Source organism: Notothenia rossii (assembly GCF_949606895.1).
Source record: "Notothenia rossii genome assembly, chromosome: 8".
NCBI classification, from domain to species: Eukaryota; Metazoa; Chordata; class Actinopteri; order Perciformes; family Nototheniidae; genus Notothenia; species Notothenia rossii.
In genome coordinates, this window is record NC_136906.1 from 61,589,720 (window position 1) to 61,610,809 (window position 21,090).

Consider the following 21,090-nt stretch of genomic DNA (forward strand, 5'->3'; position numbering starts at 1 on the left):
TTTTTTCATGTGGTGGTGGCATGTAGAGTGGAAACACAGGAGCGGTTTTATCGCACACAAACAATTACTCTCTCCTCTGTGCTCACAGTTAAAGAGCGTTGTCATTTCTTCAGCCCTCAGCCTGCGCTACAGGAGACACTTGTGTTGATGTGACATTGTACACCCACTGTTGGTTTCAGAATGAGATTTTCGCCTCTCGGCATCAGGATGAAAACAGTGTGGCCTGCATAGAAGACAGATGCTACGTTCTCCCATTAGCCCAGTACTGTAGGTAAGTGTACACACACACACACACACACACACACACACACACACACACACACACACACACACACACACACACACACACACACACACACACACAGCAGAAAGTATTTTCAAAAGGTCCTTTTAATTAACACCTCTCCTTTGATATGTGTAAGCCTGTTTTCTGACTTTTCTTATCACACATGGTTGACACTGCAACTGTTAATAAATGAAGGTAACACTAGGCCGTATCTGTTTTGGGTTTAGTAAATCGTTATTCTTAAATAAAGCTACGGCAGCGCGATGATACATTTGATTTGTGTTTGATTTAATATGACCTTTGGTGATTTATTTTCAGATTTTGTGCCTTGGTGAAGCGGCGTGCCGAAGGCGCCCCACCTGGCAGTGCCAGCGTGGTGCCCTGCCGCGCCGACTTTGCCCCCCCCTCCCACCGCTGTTTGCCCACAGACGTCGACCCCGAGCTGGTGTATCTCTGCCGGCACGTGTACGACTACCGATTTGGACGCATCCTGAAGAACCTGCAGTAGAGGGTTAGACGGGGTGCTTAAATTAATCATAGCATAGCTCCCCCCTCCTGCACAGAGGCAGTGGTCGGGGGATCAGTAGATGAAGGACTGAAAACCCCTGTCTTTTCTGCTAGGGATGCTCACGACCACAGGGAAGGGCGATGATAGGGTGGGTTTTTTGAGGGAAGAAGCAAAACGTGTTTGACACATTATGAAGCACAGATCCCTTTAGTTGACTACAGGGGGGTTACAATGCGATAGAATCCGTCTCTGTCAGAGCACCGTCACTTCCTGGTTTCTAAAGAGCGAGGAATATTCATTCATCAGCTACCACAGCACTCTGGGATACACGGAGGCTCGCGTGCGTCCCTCTCCTCGCCTGCCAGGAATGCAGAACACCAGGCTGAACTGGGCTCCTGTCAGGGCCGCGTTTCCCCCCAAAGCATCTTAGCACCACAATCATGTTTGTTCCATGTGTAAGCCAACGGCTCAGGAATGGTCCGGCGCTAAGGTGCTTCCGGGAGAACACAAGCCTGCGTTGTCAGCTCAATGTTAACGGTGTTCAACCAGCCGGGGTGAAGGAGCAGCTAATGGAGAGTGTCGTCTTATTTCTCCCCGATTTGAGTTGTGTTTTTCTTAGTGTGTGAAAGAGAGAGTGGGAGACCGAGTGTTTGTCAGTGTGGATAAATGGATAAATGTGGGTGTGTGATGTTTTTTTTTTAGGAGGCTTTCAGGCAATCAAACCAAACAAGCAGCTTTAGAGGAAGCGGAGCTCTCTCTCTCTCTTTCTCTCTCTCTCTCTCTGCCCATCCTCTCTTTCAGTGTGCCACAGATACATTTTCATCTCCAGCGAGGCCCTGCATAAACTAGAATACTGTACCTAAGGGGGTTGTGAGATTATTCCTTACCAAACTCAACTCTAGAACAAGGCTTTGGTCAGGACACTCAAAACGGCTCTAAACTGATTTTATTAGTTAAAACAAATGTTTGAATCTCAGCCATGGTCCTCCTTTAAAGAAGCCTTGTTCTAGAGAGGTTCTACTAACTGCCCAATAGAAAGAGTTACTGTACCTTAACTGAGGAACCGGGACGCTCCTGAGTCCTGCAAAGGCTTATAGAGACGTCTTCATCGTTTTTTCTTGTATTTTTCCACCGTGGCTTTTCTCTGTGACTTGCCTTATGACTTGCAGATATAGCTTTATGCTGCTAGTCCCCACATACAACTACAGAAGGAAGAACAAATATACTTTTATTCCAACAAAAAGATTCTCTGATTGACCGCTATCAGTAGACAAAATGCATCGTTTTAGGGCTGCAGCCAATGATTTTTTATTATTATTAGGAATTAACCCTTTTGTCAATTAAATGTCTCAAAATAGTGAAAGGAAATCATTTCCAACAGCCAGAGTTGACTTCTACACCCAAAGATGTAACACATAAAAAACATCAAACTAACTGAATAGAATCAGGCCATATTTGGCATTTCTGAAATGACTCAAATTATCAGAATAGTTGCAGATTAATTTCCAGTCAATCGGCTAGACAATTAACTGACTAATTTTTGAATCTCTTAACTGGTTAGAAACACTTCTCCTGCCTCTGCTGGTTGCCCGTGTTGCTCCCTGAAACATCTGGGAAACGTCTTTTCTACATGCTCTAATTCTACATCCACACCAATTATTTTTCTTCCTCCTCCCCCCGAAGATAAACCAAAGGATGTCACACAAGCCAGAGTCCCCGTCTCCCTCCCTTGCGCTTCTCCTCCTCGTCAGCACTTCCCTTTATTATATTGCACTAATCCATTCCTTAATTACAACAAACTTCTTCTTTTTTTTTGTTCCAGCTACTAATATATCCGCAGGGGGACCTACAGTGTATTATTTATGTGTGTGTGTGCGTGTGTGTGTGTGTGTTTGGTAGAGAAGGAAACAGTAAAGATGTCATGGCTTCTTTTTGTCAGTGCAAACTGTATATTTCTATTATTTCACCCGTAGAGGAATCGGCCAACGTGTCAGCATGTTGCACAACCTGTTGAATCCCATGGAAGATAAACGGTATATATATGAGTATATATATATATTACTAGAGTCATTCCATTAGATTTTTCAATCAGCTCTGACATACTTATATAAATATAGGGTATATATATGTATGTATTCACACTGTTAATGTGATTTAGATTTGAAAAAGGCATCTGGATGGAGGCCTGACGCGTTGTGTGGACAAACGTAGCAGCAGTAGACGTGTATTTGGATTGAAGGGGGGTGGGAATGCGTGGGAGGGTGTTTCGATACTTAATTGAGTCGTGGAGAATTTCACACCACACTCATTCATTGCCTTTTAACCTGCAAGTGTTTTACTGTCACTCAGAAAGCGAGTGGCGTCGGAGTGTGTGTACCTTATAGACATAGAGAGTACCCGATTGCTTGCCTACACTGCAAACACCCCGCTCTGCAACATTGGATAAGCCGTAAAAAACTTTCTAACACTCTAAAGCCATCTTTTCTCTATTCGAGTAGACCGAGTCCTCTTACCACAACAAAAATCCCCATGATTGGGTCTTTTTTTAGTTCTATTAACGCTCAGATTCTTCAAAAAGGTGATATATATTCTCCTACTTTACAATTTTTCCTTGTTAAAACTATTTTATTATGTCGATTTTCCTAAGATGGCATATGCAATATATTTTTAGATGTACTATTTTTAGAAAATGAGCTTAAAAAAACAAGATAAGAATATGCATTATTTTTGATTCAGTTCAAATTGAAGTCATCACAGCGTTAATTGAGATTTGACCAAATGGAAGAGGAGAATGAAGTCACATGACCCAAGGTTGTCGATAGAACGCAGTGAGGAACTCCCTTCCAGGCGATTTCTACTGAAGTGTACATATCTGAATCCAGGAAGCACCGGGCACTCTTTAAACGAGCAAACAGCCAATGCACAGTGTAGTATTTTTTTGCAAGATCTGTAATAAATATATTTAAAGTAAGAGATATTTAAATGGAGTTAACAATACAATATATTAAGATTTCAATTTAACTTATTTGGAAATACTGTGTCTAATTGATTAACTATATCCTGTTTCTTTGCGCTCCAGGATAGAAATTAGTTCTGTTTATTTGTAACTTATGAGTTTAGAAATTAAGTGGTTGAGTGACGGTTGTTGAAAGAGATGTAAATGTTGTGTTATCATTTAGTCGTCAGTGGGTGGAGACCAGACCAAAGCACACGCTGGCTGAAGTGGAGTCACAGATTTGATTCCCCTTTCATCCTTAAAAAGTCAAATCTGACCCTGTATCTCTTGATAAGAGGCAACTTCTAGCTCTCCTGTCTAACCTGACTGACCTTAAGTGACGTTTGGGAGAATGCCGTGGCACCATGGTCACCTGAGCCTTTATTGATTGGTCCTATTAGGGGAGAGACGGAGCCAGTGCAACTGAGACAGGACGGTATGTCCTCTGGGCTCCAGGTAGAAGATCCCTCGGGTGCTGATTGACACCTAGACCAGTTTCCCTTCTCTAAATTTAGCACAATATTGTAGAGAGTTTTCATTAACTGTCTGGAATTAGGGACTGTATGAAAATTACTTGTACCGGGTTATGTATTTATAAGTGTTCTTAAGGGGCGGGACTCAATATCTGTTAGGAGAGCAGGGGATGGTGATCTCACCCAAGAATTCTATTTTTGATGTAACTTTAGATTGAAAAAGTGTATAGACTGGTTGTGTTTTCCTGTTTTGATCTCTGCAAAAAATGTATCATTTGTAGGATTCTAATGGGTGACTTTAAACATTTTCATTTTCAAAGTGGCGTTAAAAAATACAACAATAGTTATTTGGAGGACGTTGCTTTTTTTATAAAATAAAATGCAGATTTGTTCTCTCCTCCGCACTCTTATGATTTTCACACAGTCCCTTACTCAAGTCTTACAAGAAGTGAAGGACTCTAAATATAATAAATGAGTAGGTGAATTTGATGATTTGCTGAACAGCTTCTCCCAGCATCCAAATCAGCTGGCCACCGTTGCCTTTCTCCCAGATGTGCATTGACTGTGTTTGTCCCCTAGAGGGCAGGAACCCTGTGTGTGCAGAATGGCCACCTCTCAAAGCAGCTTCCTCCCTCGTTTTCTGTAAATGCATCCTTGTCTTTTTGCTACTAAGAGTGATGCAGGAGAAAAGGAGATGAAGAACGCTCATTAAAAGGAAGTCGCCATGAGTCATCCTCCCGAGTGTTGGCCAACCCTGCAGAAAGCATGGACTAGATTGTATGTTATTATTTATGTGACTTTTCTAGCAGCTTTGCATGGACACAGCCATGGCAACAAGGCAGGGCCAGCACTAAGGAGGGGTTTCTGTGCATGTAGGGTGTACATAGTGGCAGGGGTCAAACACTGAGTGACCTTTAGTGATGCCACACAGGAAGTGTGTTCACTCAAAAAAACAAAAGCACCCGACCGACCGATGAGATTCTGCTTTCTGTGTGGTCTGTATTGATGCTTATTGTCAACATATATTTTGATATATTTGGAAGAAACGGGGGATATACGCAGTAAAAAGTCTAGATATTTTTTGAGTAGAGAAGCAATGTGTGTATCAGATTATTGTCACTTTGTCATGCTCTCTGAAGATCTCTTGGATTTTTTGGAAGAATTATATAACATCCCTACTGATTTAATGTTGAAAGAATATTTATAAATTTTAAGTCCTTTGTGAAAATTCTGCGTGTGGATCTTTATTTACTACATTTAAATGTAATTTGACTCACTGACTTGTGTATTTCTTTGTTATGTGTCATAAATGGAAGCTGCTCTGACTGAATGTGATCAATAGGAAGTCTGTAAAGTTCTTCCAAAGAGCAGCTGTGATGCTGAGTAATCCCCACAGGAGGTCAGTAGTGAGACAGCATGCACGGTTCAGGGTCAAACCCTCTTTGACCTTTTCATTTAGGCACCACATGGCATACAGGACATGGTCATCTGTTAATTTGAATACAGCAGGAGACAGGTTTCAACCTCTTCCTGTCCCTCTCCTGTGTTACCATCTCTCCAAATGTCCTCTGTCAGCACTGTCATTATCTGTGTTTGGCCTTTAAACCCGTTCAGGCCACACACACACACACACACACACACACACACACACACACCCCTCTTAGTGTCTGTTGAAGAAGCCACAGCAGAAGATTTGTGTCTCATAATACAACCAGCTACACACTTTGACCTCCAAAGCCTGTAGACTTGGTGGTGTATATGAGGCAGCACGGTAAATGTATTGTGTTGTCAGTGAGTCAGTTTTTCTTCCCATATTGTCATTTTTTCATGAAGACTACATACTTATCTTGTCATCTTCCAATTCCTTATTTTTTTATTTTACTTTGGATATTAAGGTGGGTAGATAGCAGGAAAGGAGACTGGTTTGATAAATGATAGAGTTCTGTTTAAATCCTAATGGGAAATTGCAGTGTTATAGAGTCTCACTCAAGGTAAGTATAACAAATATATGCAGGTAAGAACTTTATCTTCATTCGAATTAGGACCTATTCTTTGAATATAAACAATCTGCCTCTGGTTAAAACATTTTATAAGGCTGGTGGGATTAAATTCTGAATTGCAAAGTAATAAGAATGAGAACTAGATATAATGTAGACACACTGGCATGTAAGTATTAAAAATGAATGCAAGTATATTAATCTTTGACTCAAGTTTACTTATCAATACTAAACAAAAATTAAATTATACCTCCTTTGAAAGCCTCGTTTTTAGTCTTACGCATCCGACCTGGAAAACGTTGCAGCCAATCTTATTTGTTACAGTGTACCGTGCATCAGGTCCTTATTCAGAATTCTTATCAGAATTCTCGAGTTTTTATCAACTTCGGTACTTAAAACAGATAAAGTAATTATCGTAGGTGACTTTAATATTCATGTTGACGAAGATAAAAATAGCCTTACTGTTGCATTTAACTCTATATTAGATTCTGTTGGTTTCTGTCAGAATGTAAATAAACCCACCCACTGCTATAATCACACTCTTGACCTTGTTCTGACTTATGGTATTGAAATTGAGCAACTATTAGTCGAACCGCATAATCCTGCTTTATCCGACCATTTCTTAGTAACTTTTGAAGTACTGTTATTAGACTACAAGCATTAGTCAAAAGCTCCTGCAGCAGAAACCTGTTAGTGCTATAGCCAAATTTAAGGAAGAGATTCCACCAATACTTAACTCGATAGCATGTCTGCATGTAAGGGAGAAAACTTATACAAAATGTACACCACCTCAAATTGATCATGTTGTTGATAGTGCTACAGATGCGCTGCGAATAAAATTAGACTCTGTTGTTCCTTTGAAAAAGAAGAAAATAAAACAACATAGATTAGCTCCATGGCATAATGCCGAAACCCGCAAAATAAAGCAAAAGTCGAGACAACTTGAAAGGATATGGCGTTCCACTAAACTTGAAGAATCTGGTTTAATTTGGCATATTACTCTCAATGAATATAAGAAAGCACTGCGTAAAGCGAGAGCAGCCTACTACTCTTCATTAATAGATGAGAATAAGAATGATGCAAGATTTCTTTTCAGCACTGTAGCCAGGCTGACAGAGAGCCACAGCTCGACTGAGCCTTCTATTCCCATAGCACTCAGTAGTAATGATTTTATGTGCTTTTTTAACGATAAAATTGTTACTCTTAGAAACAAAATCAATGACCTCTTGCCTTTGACCAGTATAGTATTATCAACAGCTCCTGGAAACGTAAGTTCTAATATTACACTAGATAGTAAACTAGAATGCTTTTCAGCCATAAACCTTGAACAATTAAATTCAATGATTCTCTCTTCTAAACCATCAACGTGTATCTTAGACCCGATTCCAACTAAGCTGTTAAAATAAGTTTTTCCATTAATTAGCACTTCTTTATTAAATATTATGAATATGTCTTTATTATCAGGCTATGTTCCACAATCATTCAAAGTAGCAGTGATAAAACCGCTTCTTAAAAAGCACAACCTCGATCCAGAGGTTTTAGCCAACTATAGACCTATTTCTAATCTTCCGTTCCTCTCAAAAATTCTTGAGAAAGCAGTCGCAAAGCAGCTGTGTGATTACTTAAAAAACTATGATTTATTTGAAGATTTTCAGTCTGGCTTTAGAACACAACATAGCACAGAGACAGCTCTGGTTAAAGTCACAAATGACATTCTAATAGCCTCAGACAAGGGACTTGTCTCTATTCTTGTCTTGCTCGATCTTAGTGCTGCATTTGATACTATCGACCATGATATCCTATTAAAAAGACTAGAGCACTTAGTCGGCATACAGGGAACTGCTTTAGGCTGGTTTAGGTCCTATCTATCTGAACGCTCTCAGTTTGTACGTGTCAACGATGAATCTTCCATGCAAACCAAAGTTAGCCATGGAATGCCACAGGGCTCAGTGCTTGGACCTATTTTGTTCACACTATATATGCTTCCGTTAGGCAATATTATAAGGAATCATTCTGTAAACTTTCATTGTTATGCGGATGATACTCAACTATATTTATCAATCAAGCCTGATGATATTAATCATTTAAATAAAATTCAAGACTGCCTCAAGGACTTAAAAACGTGGATGACCTTAAATTTTTTTATGTTAAACACGACCAAAACTGAAGTTATTGTACTTGGCCCGAAGAATCTACGAAACAAATTATCTAAAGATATACTAACTATGGATGGCATTAATTTGGCCTCCAGTGAGACTGTAAGGAATCTTGGTGTTATATTTGATCAGGATTTATCCCTTAACACCCACATAAAATCAATTTCAAGGACCGCCTACTTCCATCTACGTAACATTGCAAAAATCAGGCATATCTTGCCTCAAAACGATGCAGAGAAACTAGTCCATGCATTTGTTACTTCAAGGCTGGATTGTTGTAACTCCTTATTATCAGGGTGTACCAAGAAGTCAGTCAAGTCGCTTCAGTTGATTCAAAATGCTGCAGCTCGTGTACTAACCAGAGTTAGGAAAAGGGACCACATTACTCCTGTTCTGGTTGCCTTACACTGGCTCCCTATAGAACACAGGATAGAATTTAAAATTCTTCTTCTCGCCTACAAAGCCCTTAATGGGCAGGCGCCATCTTACCTTAAAGAACTCATTATACCCTACTGTCCTACTAGGGCATTGCGTTCCAAGAATGCAGGGTTGTTGGTTGTTCCTAGAGTCTCTAAAAGTACAATGGGAGCCAGAGCCTTTTCTTCTCAAGCTCCACTTTTGTGGAATCAGCTTCCAGTTTGTGTTCGGGCGGCAGACACCCTATCCGTTTTTAAGTGTGAGCTTAAGACCTTCCTTTTTGATAAAGCTTATAGTTAGGGCTGATTAGATTCAGCCCCTAGTTTTGCTGATATAGGCTTAGTTTGTCGGGGGACATCTTAATTCTTCCTTCTCTCTGTCTATACCTGTGTACTCTCATGTTCCGATTAACCCAGCTTCCCCAAATGTCTTTCTTTTTGGTGTCTATATACGCCGGGATCCGGAGTCATGGATGATCCTGCGGTCCTGTGTCATGGATCGCGAGTCCTGGATCTTGAGTCGTGGCTGTGGTCCTGGATCATAAGTCCTGGATGGATATCCTCGTGGATTCATCTTCCTATTATACACACATGCATTTCCAAACATTTGGACTACCTATGTTGCAAATGTATTATCTTTTCAATTTACACACGGCATCTATTGCACGTCTGTCCGTCCTGGGAGAGGGATCCCTCCTCTGTTGCTCTCCCTGAGGTTTCTCCCATTTTTCCCTTTAAACTGTGGGTTTTCTCTGGAAGTTTTTCCTTGTACGATGTGAGGGTCTAAGGACAGAGGGTGTCGTATTGTCATACTGATATTCTATACAAACTGTGAAGTCCACTGAGACAAATGTAACACTTGTGATATTGGGCTATATAAATAAACATTGATTGATTGATTGATATTAATCACAATAATGAGCAAAAAGCACAGATCTGTTTTGAATTGTATCACTGAGCCTTATTTAAATGATTGCGGTATCCTTTAAATGTGGGTTATGCCACATCCTAATTTATTATTTCTATTATAGTTCTCTCTTGTTGTTTGTACAACCAATGTTTATTATTGTGTCTTGTTTTCTTCACAAATTGGACTGCAAAATGATGATCATTAATTGTGGTAGGATCAAACACCATGTGTTTGTTATTCTCTTAGAAAATAAACAACAGCGGGGAATAGATGTTTGATTTTGATGTTAGATTGTGTGGTTATAATTAATACTAGGCCAGGATTAACCAAGACTAAAAAGAGAGAAAATTGACGTGAGAACCAAAAATCCACCAGATCCTGAATTGGTCGTCTTCTTTCTATACTAAATTCTTTGAATCATGAAATACTTTATGAGACATAAAACTATTAATTTATTAGTTCTTTAGTCAAAGGTTTATTCATTTCTTTTAAAAATAAATTGCGTTCCTCTTTCACTTTTTACAGAAATGAAACCATAACTGTGTCAAGATCTCCAGACACTAGGCGGTGGTGCTCATGAGAAATGCAGCCTTTCTTCTATGAAAACATGAGTTTTGTCCACAGGGGCCGCCAGAATCAACACCAAATGAAGTTTCTGGAGTTGCTTTAATAACAAACAGCAAGTCCTATTTGCTCAATGCTGTACAATGCTTTCATTAGAATGTAGGATGTTGTGATCAGAAAGAGAAATGTAGAGCAAAACATTTTTTATTATTCAGGGCTATGGAAGCTTCCGCTATGTGGCCAGAATCTTTTGACACATCAGCAAAGAGAAGCAGCTGCTGGAGAAAGAATCCAGCGAATGCAAAATAGACAACATGTCAGCTTACACCGGGGGTAACCCCGACTATCGTCAAACAGGCTTTTCTTCTGCTCCTGTTGTCTTTCTCTGTTGGTCTAATTACCACATCCGGCTTATTGTCCTCTTGATGACTGTAATTAATCAAGTTCTGCTCCCTAATCTCAGAATCTCATCATCCTAACAGTGCACCAGGGCCGGCCACACCGGATGGCAGCCTGATGTAAGCTCTTTCTGGGAGAGCAGTTGTGTGCTTGTCTGCAACTTTGCATGCAACAGCAAATTGTGTGATCTCCCCCTGCTGTGTCTTTTTTTTACATGTGTATATTCATCACACAGTTCAGTTATAGCTACACATTGTTTCCTCCTCGAAGCAGTAGCAGTATGTCAGCAGAGAGAAGTTATGGTGCTTATCTTTCAGGAAGTTATTTTTGGGCCTTTAAGGCGAGACACACGACAGACAAAACATTGTTAATTCATGGTGAATTTTATTTTCCCAAACATGTCTTCTTTCAGAAAACAAGGAACACATCCCTTAAATGTAATATATTTGTTTGAATTTGCTCCTGTAGATTTGTCCTAAATAACAAAAAGTGTGCACATAATGTCTCATTTGCATATGTAAACATCAAATGTTAAAAATCATCTTATACAAAAAAGTATACTTTAGTAATCTTCTGGGGATTTCATTAGTTACATTTGTCACCCTATTCATCTGTATTGTAAAACAAAAAGTGTATGTGATTGTACAATACATATCTTTTCCTTAAGATTTCCAGAAAATATGCAAATTATAATCATATTTAGCAAGATGTGACTAATTTAAATATGAAAAAAAAGCATTTCAGGAAAAATGTAACACAAAAAAAAGTTCTATTGAACTGAACTAGTTTTTTTTATACCCTTTTCACTTATATTTAGAAGATGTTTCCCATAATGAAGCGTCTCTACCACACACACATTCACCGGGCTCATAGTGTTGTTCTCCCCAGAGCTTCAGATGGCTTACCAGGTCCCTAATCTGTCCTCTCTGAGTGACATCACCCTGCACACCCTCCTTACAGGACAGTGGGGGGAGAGGGAGGGAGGGAAAGCTAGAGGTTGTGGCCACTGGTGGATTTAGGGGTAGGTGAATTAGCCCGTCAGTGAAGCGTATAGCTTTAGTAGGAGCGCTGCAGGAGCACTCGTCAACATGGCAGAGGGCGTAGAGGAGGGGGACTCACACATGGAGGAGCTGGACCACGGCTTGGGGATGGAGGAGACGGTCCACAGCCCGCAGAGGAGACCTTCGCTGAAGGAGAGCTACCACAGCGACTCCCTGCTGGCACCGGACACTGACTTCATGACAGGTACAGAGTGGAGCTTGTTTGAACGCCAATGCAATAGAGGTAAATGCATCTTTTTGGTGGTCAAACAACTGATTTCTTTTTTTAAATGGACAATTCATAGAGATGTTTATCTTATAAAACCAAAACGTACTGGTGGATAATACAAAGAGCAATGACTAAACATGATTTCCCTTTTTAATATTACGTATGAATGCATATAATCAACAAGAAGACATGTTTACACTCTCTGTGTTTACCACAACATGTATGCATACATATGTGACTTTGAATAAATTAGCTTTTCCAATTTGATACTTGATAACATGAAAATAATGTGTGAAGTAATCTAAAAGTGAGAAGTAAGTAACACAACATTCCTGGAAAGAATGCAGACATTGTGCATTTGTCATGGACTGAAACACACTCATTAATGACAAACTATAACAACAAAAGAGTGTTTCTATGCCTTGTGCTGCAACTTCGCAGGACTTTTAAACCCTCAACAGAATACAAATAGTATCTTGTATAAGATATTTAGAGATTTTATGATCAACATGCTGCCTTCTGACAAGGTCTAACATTCTTTTTTATATGGCTGAATGAAAACCCTGAAAAACCGGTGACAGAAGAAAACATGTTTGAGGCACTTTAAGGCGGAAATAGAAGATCATTTATATTGGTACCGATTTGTTTTATCAGGGCAGTCAAATAGATTAGACTCCATACTCTGTATAGATCCTCAAAATCTATCTTCTTTGACATTGTTGCTTTAGATTTTCAGTTAACTGTAAAGATAAACACTTGCATACCTGCCCAATGCATCACATGCCAAACAGTCAGACTGTAGGTGTTGGAATGTGCGTACAGCGATTGAAAGAAATAGGGAAATGCCTCTTCCCCTGAGGGACATTAGTATCTGTGGACTATTATGAAGGATTGCTTGTGGCCTGTATGTGTCAGCATGCAAGGTGCTGATATGAGCAGACAGATGCTGGTTCTTCATTCAAGAAACACCATCTGCGAGCTCAGATTAAAACACTCTGCTGCTTCACTACGCCGGAGTTATGCCTTCATGTATTTTCATTTTGCTAAGATTCATAATAGGCGTGTACATTTTGAAACTGTTAGCGCTGTGTGTGCATGTGCGTGTGAGTGAGTCAGAGGCACAGAGACATACTTCAGGTTTGTTTGTGTGTTTACATTTGCATGAAAAGCGTCTTTCAGGGAGCCTTTCTGTTTCTTTTTTTGTATAGCTGAGTTGGTGCAGAGATTGAGCTTTGGGCTGCTAATTCCCTTTTACAGCGCTGGGATTATGTGCTATTCTAATCCCAATCCCATATGGGGTGCGTGGAGGTGGCACGAGGATATGATCACAGCCAGGAGAAGAAGAGAAACATGAAACCACCGTGCAGTCCTACACAACGTCACAATGCTGCATGAGAAACAGATTACTGCGGGCTTCATGCTCCAATAAATACACAGTTAATGAAAGTCTGCACTCACAGCAGATTATCTGTTTCAAGAGGGAAAACTCATGCAGGCTATCTAACCAAGAACATAGATAAAAAAAATTGTATGATATGCTCGTATCTTACAAAAACTATACATCAGGGTTTGAGGCTTCATCAACACTAAACTAAACTTTCTAGTGAAAACATTTCAAAGGTTATCCACCTTTTTTATCAGATATACTTCCACTTCCCTGTACTTTTATTTATTTTAACCAAACTGTATGTTAAAATCAGCCATCCAACCATTTCTCTTTTCTTTACCAATTATCTATTGCTTTTAGCAAACTATGTCTGTCATTTATGTATTACTTAACAATTTCTTCCCCTTACCCAATAGGGTATCTAACTCTTTTTGAAACTCCTTTTCTACTGCTTTTGTAAATTGTAAATTACTTTTAATGAACTATTTTACCCCTCTAGTTGTTACTTTTAATAAACTATACTTCTACTATGTATCCATTTATTTCTATAATACATACAGTTCTTTAACTTGCTAACTGTAGCAAACAGTTTGAATTGCTTGTCAGCTAGTTTTTAAGCCCTCTCATAACACATGGTGTTCGGGTGTTATACAGTATGCTGACAATGTATGAGATTTTCCTTTTTTAATCAAAACATAATCACTGCTCTATAAAAATCTGAAATATATTCAACAGTATTTGTACTGTATGTACGTGTCACTGCAGAAGCATCTGCTCTTCTACGCTAGTTGGAAATCATTGGTTTATTTTAGTTTTTAAAATAAATAAACACATAGCCACAGATTGTGTAACTGATCCTTATTCCTCTGTTTGTTTTGAGCCGTGGAGTTCATCCTTGAAGACACTAAAGCATTGTTTTTTACATTTGGCCTCCTCTTCATCCTCCTTATTACTCAGAGTGACCTGCCCTGTGACCTCTGTAACTCCGAGGATGAACGAAATATTTACTGAAGCGCAACGCCAGCCCAGGCCCCATTTCAGGTTTATCTCTGTTGTTTCCTCTCCGTGTCTCCATCCCTCATAGCAACATGGGGTTTATCTGTGGGGGCGGGGTCAAAGAAGCTCAGTCTGAAGGATTATCATTGTAGTCTGCACACCCACACACACACACACACACACACACACACACACACACACACACACACACACACACAAGCATGTGCACAGACAATTTAGGTTGAATTGGACGACTGCTGAGTTTAAGCATTATCAGCCCCACCCCCACCTTTTATATAAATACACACCCTGAGCAAAAGGGCTTTAAAGCGCTGTCATACACATCAGTGTGTCCCAGAGGGTATCAAGCGACCACCAATGTAATACTGCCTGGATGCTGCAAGAGGAGGCTGCTGTGTTACAGTGTGTGTGAGTGTTACAGTGTGTGTGACATAAGTGGAGCAAAGGGGGTGAGATCTCAGTGGACACCAGCCAGTGAATCAGATGGAGGGAGAACCAAGCTATCAGACTAAAGCCAGAGAAGGAAAGAGGAGCGAGAGATTGTGCTCGCGGGAGGAGAGGAAGAGGAGGAAGACGTCCGGTGTAATGGCAGAGGGCCCAGCTGCCCCCCAGAGGCCCACTGCCTCCTCATCGCTGTCCAGTGTCTCCCACGGTATTCACCTCTGATCTATTGTTACTGTGTTGGACTGATCATTGACTACAGTAAAAGTATAAATACCAAAACGGATTGAAAAGGAAATGATAGTGTGTTGGTGACAGTGTTTTTAAATGTGCGCTGTATACCTTTGTTTACATGCTGCTGTGAGATGACAGTGTTATGATCTGCTGTCCAGCTGTGCTGTGACCTCATTAGCTTGATTTTCGCTACATAAGCACGAACAGGGGATGTTAAAGAGCTTATTCCTTCCTCTGATTATGTTTATATCTTGTTGCCAAAGGAGTTGATCCTTGAAAAAGCATTTATAGTAGAATTTAATCAATAATTCTTTGGCTAAGGTTTTTGAATGGGGAATTACTTTTCTTTACCAGTCCTTCTCTTATTAAACTGTTGCAACTACACGTTTTTTTCTTTCATACTCAAGATTTTCTGTCACCAAATAGTGAATCAATTGCATATTAATTTCTTCCTTGGCATCGTACTCTCCCTCTTTTGTGTGTGTGTGTTAGTTGACAAAGGTTCACTGACTGTTTCTTTCTTTTGCTCTGTGAAAAATGTGCCTTTAAACATTTTTAGACATGGTTAAGAGGCTGGCAAATGTTAAATGGATGCTTCGGATTCTTCTGCTGGTTTTTCTAATGGATGTTAATCATGTCCTCAGTTACGTAACGCCGTGGAAAAGCATAACAAACCAACAAGATAATCCTGGCTATGTATTTATCCTTCAGATGACCGCAGCTCAGCCAGTGGCCTGGATGTGGTGGATCGGCTCACCTATCTGGAGCAGAGGATGCAGATGCAGGAAGATGAAATCCAGCTGTTGAAGATGGCCCTGGCAGATGTTCTCAAGAGGCTCAACATCTCTGAAGAGCACCAAGCAGCTGCTGCTGGTGGCAGGAGAACATCAGGTGCTAAAGGTGAGACGAGATCTGGGTGGGGATTAGAGCCAATGCATTGAGAAAAATACTTTTATAATGCTGAAAAAAGGTTTGTTTTTTTGTGTTATAAAGCAAAGTCTTTGCTGCCACACAATCACAAATGGTATCACCATATACTCTTCTTTCTGAGGGGGGCCAGAGGGGTGTTAAAACTCAGCGTTACAGGGGCATTGGCTCCTGTTGGACCCCCTCTATAACCGCACATGTTGACAAATCTTTCAAAATGACAAACAACCTGAGTTTTGCAAGAATACAAGGCTTAGAAGGCATAGCAACAGTAACTAAGTGCTTCGTGAATAGTCAATTCCTAACAGTAGGAAAAGATGGAAAAGACAAATCTTGGTAAAAAAACAAACCCTGAAAGGTGCATTTGTCTGCTAGGTTGATAACATTGTGTGTGTGTGTGTGTGTGTGTGTGTGTGTGTGTGTGTGTGTGTGTGTGTGTGTGTGTGTGTGTGTGTGTGTGTGTGTGTGTGTGTGTGTGTGTGTGTGTGTGTGTGTGTGTGTGTGTGTGTGTGTGTGTGTGTGTGTGTGTAGCCCGGCCAGTGTCTCTGGCTCTGCCGTCCAGGCCCTCTCTGGTGCCCTCCAGCGCTGCCTCCCTGAAGAAGAGCACCGCGCTGCCCTCCAGCTCCACAGCCAGGAACTACAGCCCCACACCCCCCCGCAGGTAACGGCTTCTCCGTCTGCAGACAGGACAAAACCACAACCACATCAAGAACATGCAGAGGATGTGCTTGGATTTTATACTTTTGTTTTTTTCTGTTACAAGTAGAAGTCTTGCATTTCAAATGTTGCTTGAGTACAAAAACATTAGCACTAAAATATACTAAATAGCTAAAATTACTTGTTAAGCATCATTTCCCAATTCAAAAATAATGTCATTAAATGCTTATATTGTAATTATTGATGCATTATTGTGTCTATATCACAGATAGTAAAGGTAATGGTAATATACATTTTATTTGTGTTCCTGCAGGATGTTTATGTTTCTTTTCTTTTCTTTGTATTGACTCATAAGCTTTATCTGTAAAGTAACTAAAGCTTTCAAATAAATGTAGTGGAGTACCAAGTACAATAAATACTTCCAACATGTAGTAGAGTAGACATATTAAGTAGCATTGAATAAAAAGTACTTAATTAAAGTATAAGTACCTCAGAATTGTGCTTAAGTCCAATACATTCCACCACTCACACATGTAATAAACTGTAACAGGTTCATATTTCATTGTATTTATTACCTGAGATAAATCAAATGAAACATACTCTTTATCAGCAATTGTGCAGTACAACAAAACAAGGTAAAGCTGTTGAATGATTTTCTTTTAAAGAATCTTCTCATCACTGACAGCACTCACCAGGAGACAGAGTACTGTAGGCCTATGCACACATTATATTAACATAATACAGTTTTAATGAAGCGGCTAACAATGAAGCTTCCGTCTCATAACTCAAGCTTCACTTCTCATTATCTAATGTTCAAAAGCAATCCGCACACCCTCCATTATCCAAGAAACGCAGCACAAGGAAGCTCGATAATCATTCCAAAGACTCAACCTTTATTTCAAGGCGATAAAGCGGCAGACCGGCCTCTGCTCTTCCTCTCTATTACCTTTCAAATGATACTGCCATTAGATAGCGTTAGTCAGAGAGCGTGATAGGTTCTCTCCGTGGGACTCTAATGTGCTGCTGCTAAATCTGGAGTGTGCTGATATAAGTGCATGGAGAGAAGTACATTTCCATGCACTTAAGGCTGCAGGTTTGGTATTAGAATTAAGCGAGATGCAGCATCATTGCCTTTTCTCGCCCCCAGTTCATTTAATCTCCCCTTCTGATGTATTTCTCTCTCTCTCATATTGATGGCTACTTCTTTCTCTCTCTATAAATCTTGTTTCGTATGGCAGAAGGGTCCTTTTATGTTTTTCACTTTCCTTTGGTGTGTTATATAGGTTTGTATGCATGTAGGAACACATCCATTGGAATCTGTATGTTTAGTTCCGCAGCATAATGATATCACTACGTAACACCAGCCCCTTTATTGGCTAGCGCTCCAGCAAATTGTATGCGTGAAGCATTTAGTCATTTCATCTGACATGTTGCACCTGTAGAAATATGAAATTGACTTTACAGTGATGTTTCACTCGAATGTGTGAACAAAAACAATGTACTGTGTGTAAAACTATCTTTACTAAAGTCTTGATAATCATTTTACACAAGGGGTTATCAAGTGATTTAGAAGCCTTTAACTAAAACTACTTTATTTCAATGTTAAAATGTAGGAAAAAATGCCAGTGACTTTATAGAAGTAAAATATTTTGTTGCTTTAACCATCTCTTTGAGGTTTGAAGAAATAATGTACTTAAAGAGTGTTGTTACAAAAAATGGCAACTGCACACAAAAGCGCCACCAAAAACAACAACAGTGCAGTGCACTCTCAAACCTCATTTTTAAATGAAAGCTACCTTTTTTAATTTTCCTTCCAGTGGTGTGTGGAGCCCAGCCAGTAGTGTGAAGGACAGTCCAGGTAAGACCACCAAACGCCCCACCTCTACAGCCTCCACAGCCTCCACAGCCGCTACAAGTAAGAAGCCTCAGGAAGGGTAAGAAATGGGTTATTCACAATAGCCTTTTCTTTTGTCTTGTTGTAAGTAGTTATATAGCCAAATAAAAGTTCAGTTTTACAATATTTTTGTAAATGTATCCATGAAACGAATTCATCTACAACTCTTGCAAATCACGGCATGAATTATTTACACTTTCAGTGATTTTGGGGTCACCTAATTATTTGTGACAGATGAAGTCAGAATCAAATTGAGGTTATTCACACCCATGACATCCTGTATTATGTGAAAACAACCCAAACCACAGACATGACATTCTCAAAGTCAGTAGAGAAGATATGTAACTGCTAGTCATCCTGACACTGATCCCTCACATTTGCCAGATTTACAAACCCTCTTTAGGTGTTGCTATATTTTTTACGCTTTTCCCTCTTTCTCTCATTATTACAGCAGCAAGTCCAAGGAGCCGGCAGCAGTGAGTGGAGGTGAGTGAGCACTGTTGTTATTTGTATGGCAGCCTCATTACAAGAAAGTGAATCCGCTGCTCTCCAAGCCTCTATTAAATAAAGGAGATAACATAAGTGATTAAGCAAAATGCTGACATGGCAATGCTGCATGTAAGTGAATCTGTGTGTGTGCTGTTTCTGTGCAGGGACAAGCCGTGTGACACACTGCAAAGGTATGATTCATCCCTACAAATATATTTATTCACACTATCTGGAAAAGTGGAACTGTTATTTTATTCTTCATTTTTTGTCACATCTCACCATGACTTATGTGCCTTCCCCTAACCCCTTGCACCCTTATTTCTGTCTTTTTCGTTTTAACCTTACCTCTTCTTTAAATATCCGCACTACCTGACCTCTGACCTTTGTTTGAACCCTTCCCCACTGACCGACTTCCCCCCTTGTCTTCACACTCACACCTTCCTCGCCTCATTTCACCACTTCACTTAGTGACTATGCAGATCTATCTGAGCCCCCTAACAAGAAGGACTGGATCTTCTGAATTCACCAAATCTACCTCCGCGGTCCCTGCCAACTGCGGCTCGGCTGCACCTAACAACCCTCAGGCGAAGGGCGGCGGCAAGTCCGGGGCCAAGAAGACGAGCCCGTCCTTCATCTTAAACCTGCAGAAAACCACAATTAGCCAGAGCACAGCACAGCACGACTTTTCCAGCTACAAGAGCCCCGTCAAATCGCCCAGCCAGTATTTCCAGATTTGTTACTGAGGCGGGAGGGCCGAGAAAGATTTGCCAGAATGTATCCCTGCTTTCATGCTTACTGAACCAAATCAAATGGTTAAACACCCGTTTCTAAATTGGGGCATTAAGTGGCTGTTAACAGTGTTAGGTTTGAAGGTGCCTGCTACACATACTGGTAGGTTCAGAGCAACATCTATTTACATGATAACCCATGCTAATACAAGAAATGTGTGAGTTAACAAATAACAAACTGAAAGGCATACTTGATTGATACCCTGGTCTTTACCTTTTAAACTTACCAAGTAGTTTTTGCACGTAAACCAAACAAAATTGGAAACGTTTCATAACATTACTCCCTCTGAAGCATCAGTGATTGTAAAAACGACTGCTAACAACCATTTAATGGCCTGATAACGTTTGAAACGGGTGTTATTAAAAGCCTCATTTAACCACTCGAACATAAACGGCGATAAAGACTTTCTTCCAATGTTGAAAGAACAAGAAATACAATTTTGAAATGAGTTCACTTCTGACTGGATTTTCCTCTGAATCTGTGCTGCTTTAACGTATCTGCAACATCAGTTCTTACAGCTTTCCAGAACATTTACACTAACACGTTTGTTAATGCAGTGTTTGATTGCAGGATTATATATTTCAAAGATAGTAAAGCATGACAGCTCTAGTGCTTTTTTTTAGCCTCCTCCGAAACCATAGTAGTCATTAATCCTTTTCACACATACAGTACCTGCGTATGTTTTACCGAACGCTTGTACTGTTAATGTTACTGCAACGCTGTGTGTCTTTAGTCGTCTTAGAGCGCGTTGTGTTTTATGTCAATGAGTGTGTGTCCCTGAGTTTTTCTCATTCCTGTGTGCTGTAATGTTTGTTGCTGTTTTGTAGTCAATGTTCCACTTGAAGCAATAAATATAGTGTACCAGAATCAGTCAAAAATGTTTCATTGTAGTTCAGGACAAACAATACAAAAATGATCACTAATGGGAGGACTTTTCCTTTTCTTATGCCACTAAGTGTGTGTGTGTGTGTGTGTGTGTGTGTGTGTGTGTGTGTTTGTGTGTGTGTGTGTGTGTGTGTGTGTGTGTGTGTGTGTGTGTGTGTGTGTGTGTGTGTGAAGGCGGGGTTAGTGTTGTGAGTGGCTGGTGCCTAATTGACCTGAGTACTGTATGTTCCAGCAGAGATCCTCTTACAGTATTTGCTGCACTTACATGTAATGGTTCCTATCTTTGTCCAAAGTCTAATCAGTGCCTTGGAGAACAACAGGTGCAGTCGCCTTAATCGAGTATTGGGGAATTTACTGATGATGGGAAAAGGTTTTTTTACCAAGTGACTGCAGGGAA

At 40.2% G+C, this 21,090-nt stretch overlaps 2 protein-coding genes across 6 annotated transcripts in view; both read left to right on the forward strand.

Moving 5' to 3' along the window:
- LOC307014237 (bromo adjacent homology domain-containing 1 protein) overlaps window positions 1–5,490 on the forward strand; it is a 36,809-nt gene extending 31,319 nt beyond the window's left edge. For all 3 annotated transcript variants that reach the window (XM_079642086.1, XM_079642087.1, XM_079642088.1), the window contains exons 6-7: window positions 180–271; window positions 605–5,490. In XM_079642086.1, the coding sequence (XP_079498212.1) occupies window positions 180–271; window positions 605–794 (282 nt within the window). In that variant the 3' untranslated portion in view covers window positions 795–5,490. The remainder of the gene's footprint in view (window positions 1–179; window positions 272–604) is intronic.
- Window positions 5,491–5,639: 149 nt separating this feature from the next.
- On the forward strand, window positions 5,640–20,675 carry LOC307014238 (uncharacterized protein). 3 transcript variants are annotated; one of them, XM_079642091.1, is made up of 7 exons: window positions 5,640–11,949; window positions 15,764–15,952; window positions 16,511–16,640; window positions 18,454–18,570; window positions 18,982–19,016; window positions 19,184–19,210; window positions 19,488–20,675. In XM_079642091.1, the coding sequence occupies exons 1-7, from the start codon at window positions 11,793–11,795 to the stop codon at window positions 19,760–19,762; spliced, it is 930 nt and encodes a 309-aa protein (XP_079498217.1). In that variant the 5' UTR covers window positions 5,640–11,792; the 3' UTR covers window positions 19,763–20,675. The 3 variants fall into 3 exon arrangements, with proteins under 3 accessions (XP_079498217.1, XP_079498215.1, XP_079498216.1); XM_079642089.1 differs by having other exon boundaries at window positions 11,812–15,029; XM_079642090.1 differs by having other exon boundaries at window positions 11,812–15,029; window positions 18,985–19,016.
- Window positions 20,676–21,090: the final 415 nt, after the last annotated feature.

Coding starts and splice junctions, on each gene's coding strand:
- LOC307014238 (XM_079642089.1), top strand. CDS start 14,861: ATGGAGGGAGAACCAAGCTATCAGACTAAAGCCAGAGAAGGAAAGAGG. Junction 15,953..16,510: donor GAGAACATCAGGTGCTAAAG/GTGAGACGAGAT, acceptor GTGTGTGTGTAG/CCCGGCCAGTGTCTCTGGCT. Junction 16,641..18,453: donor AGCCCCACACCCCCCCGCAG/GTAACGGCTTCT, acceptor TTTTCCTTCCAG/TGGTGTGTGGAGCCCAGCCA.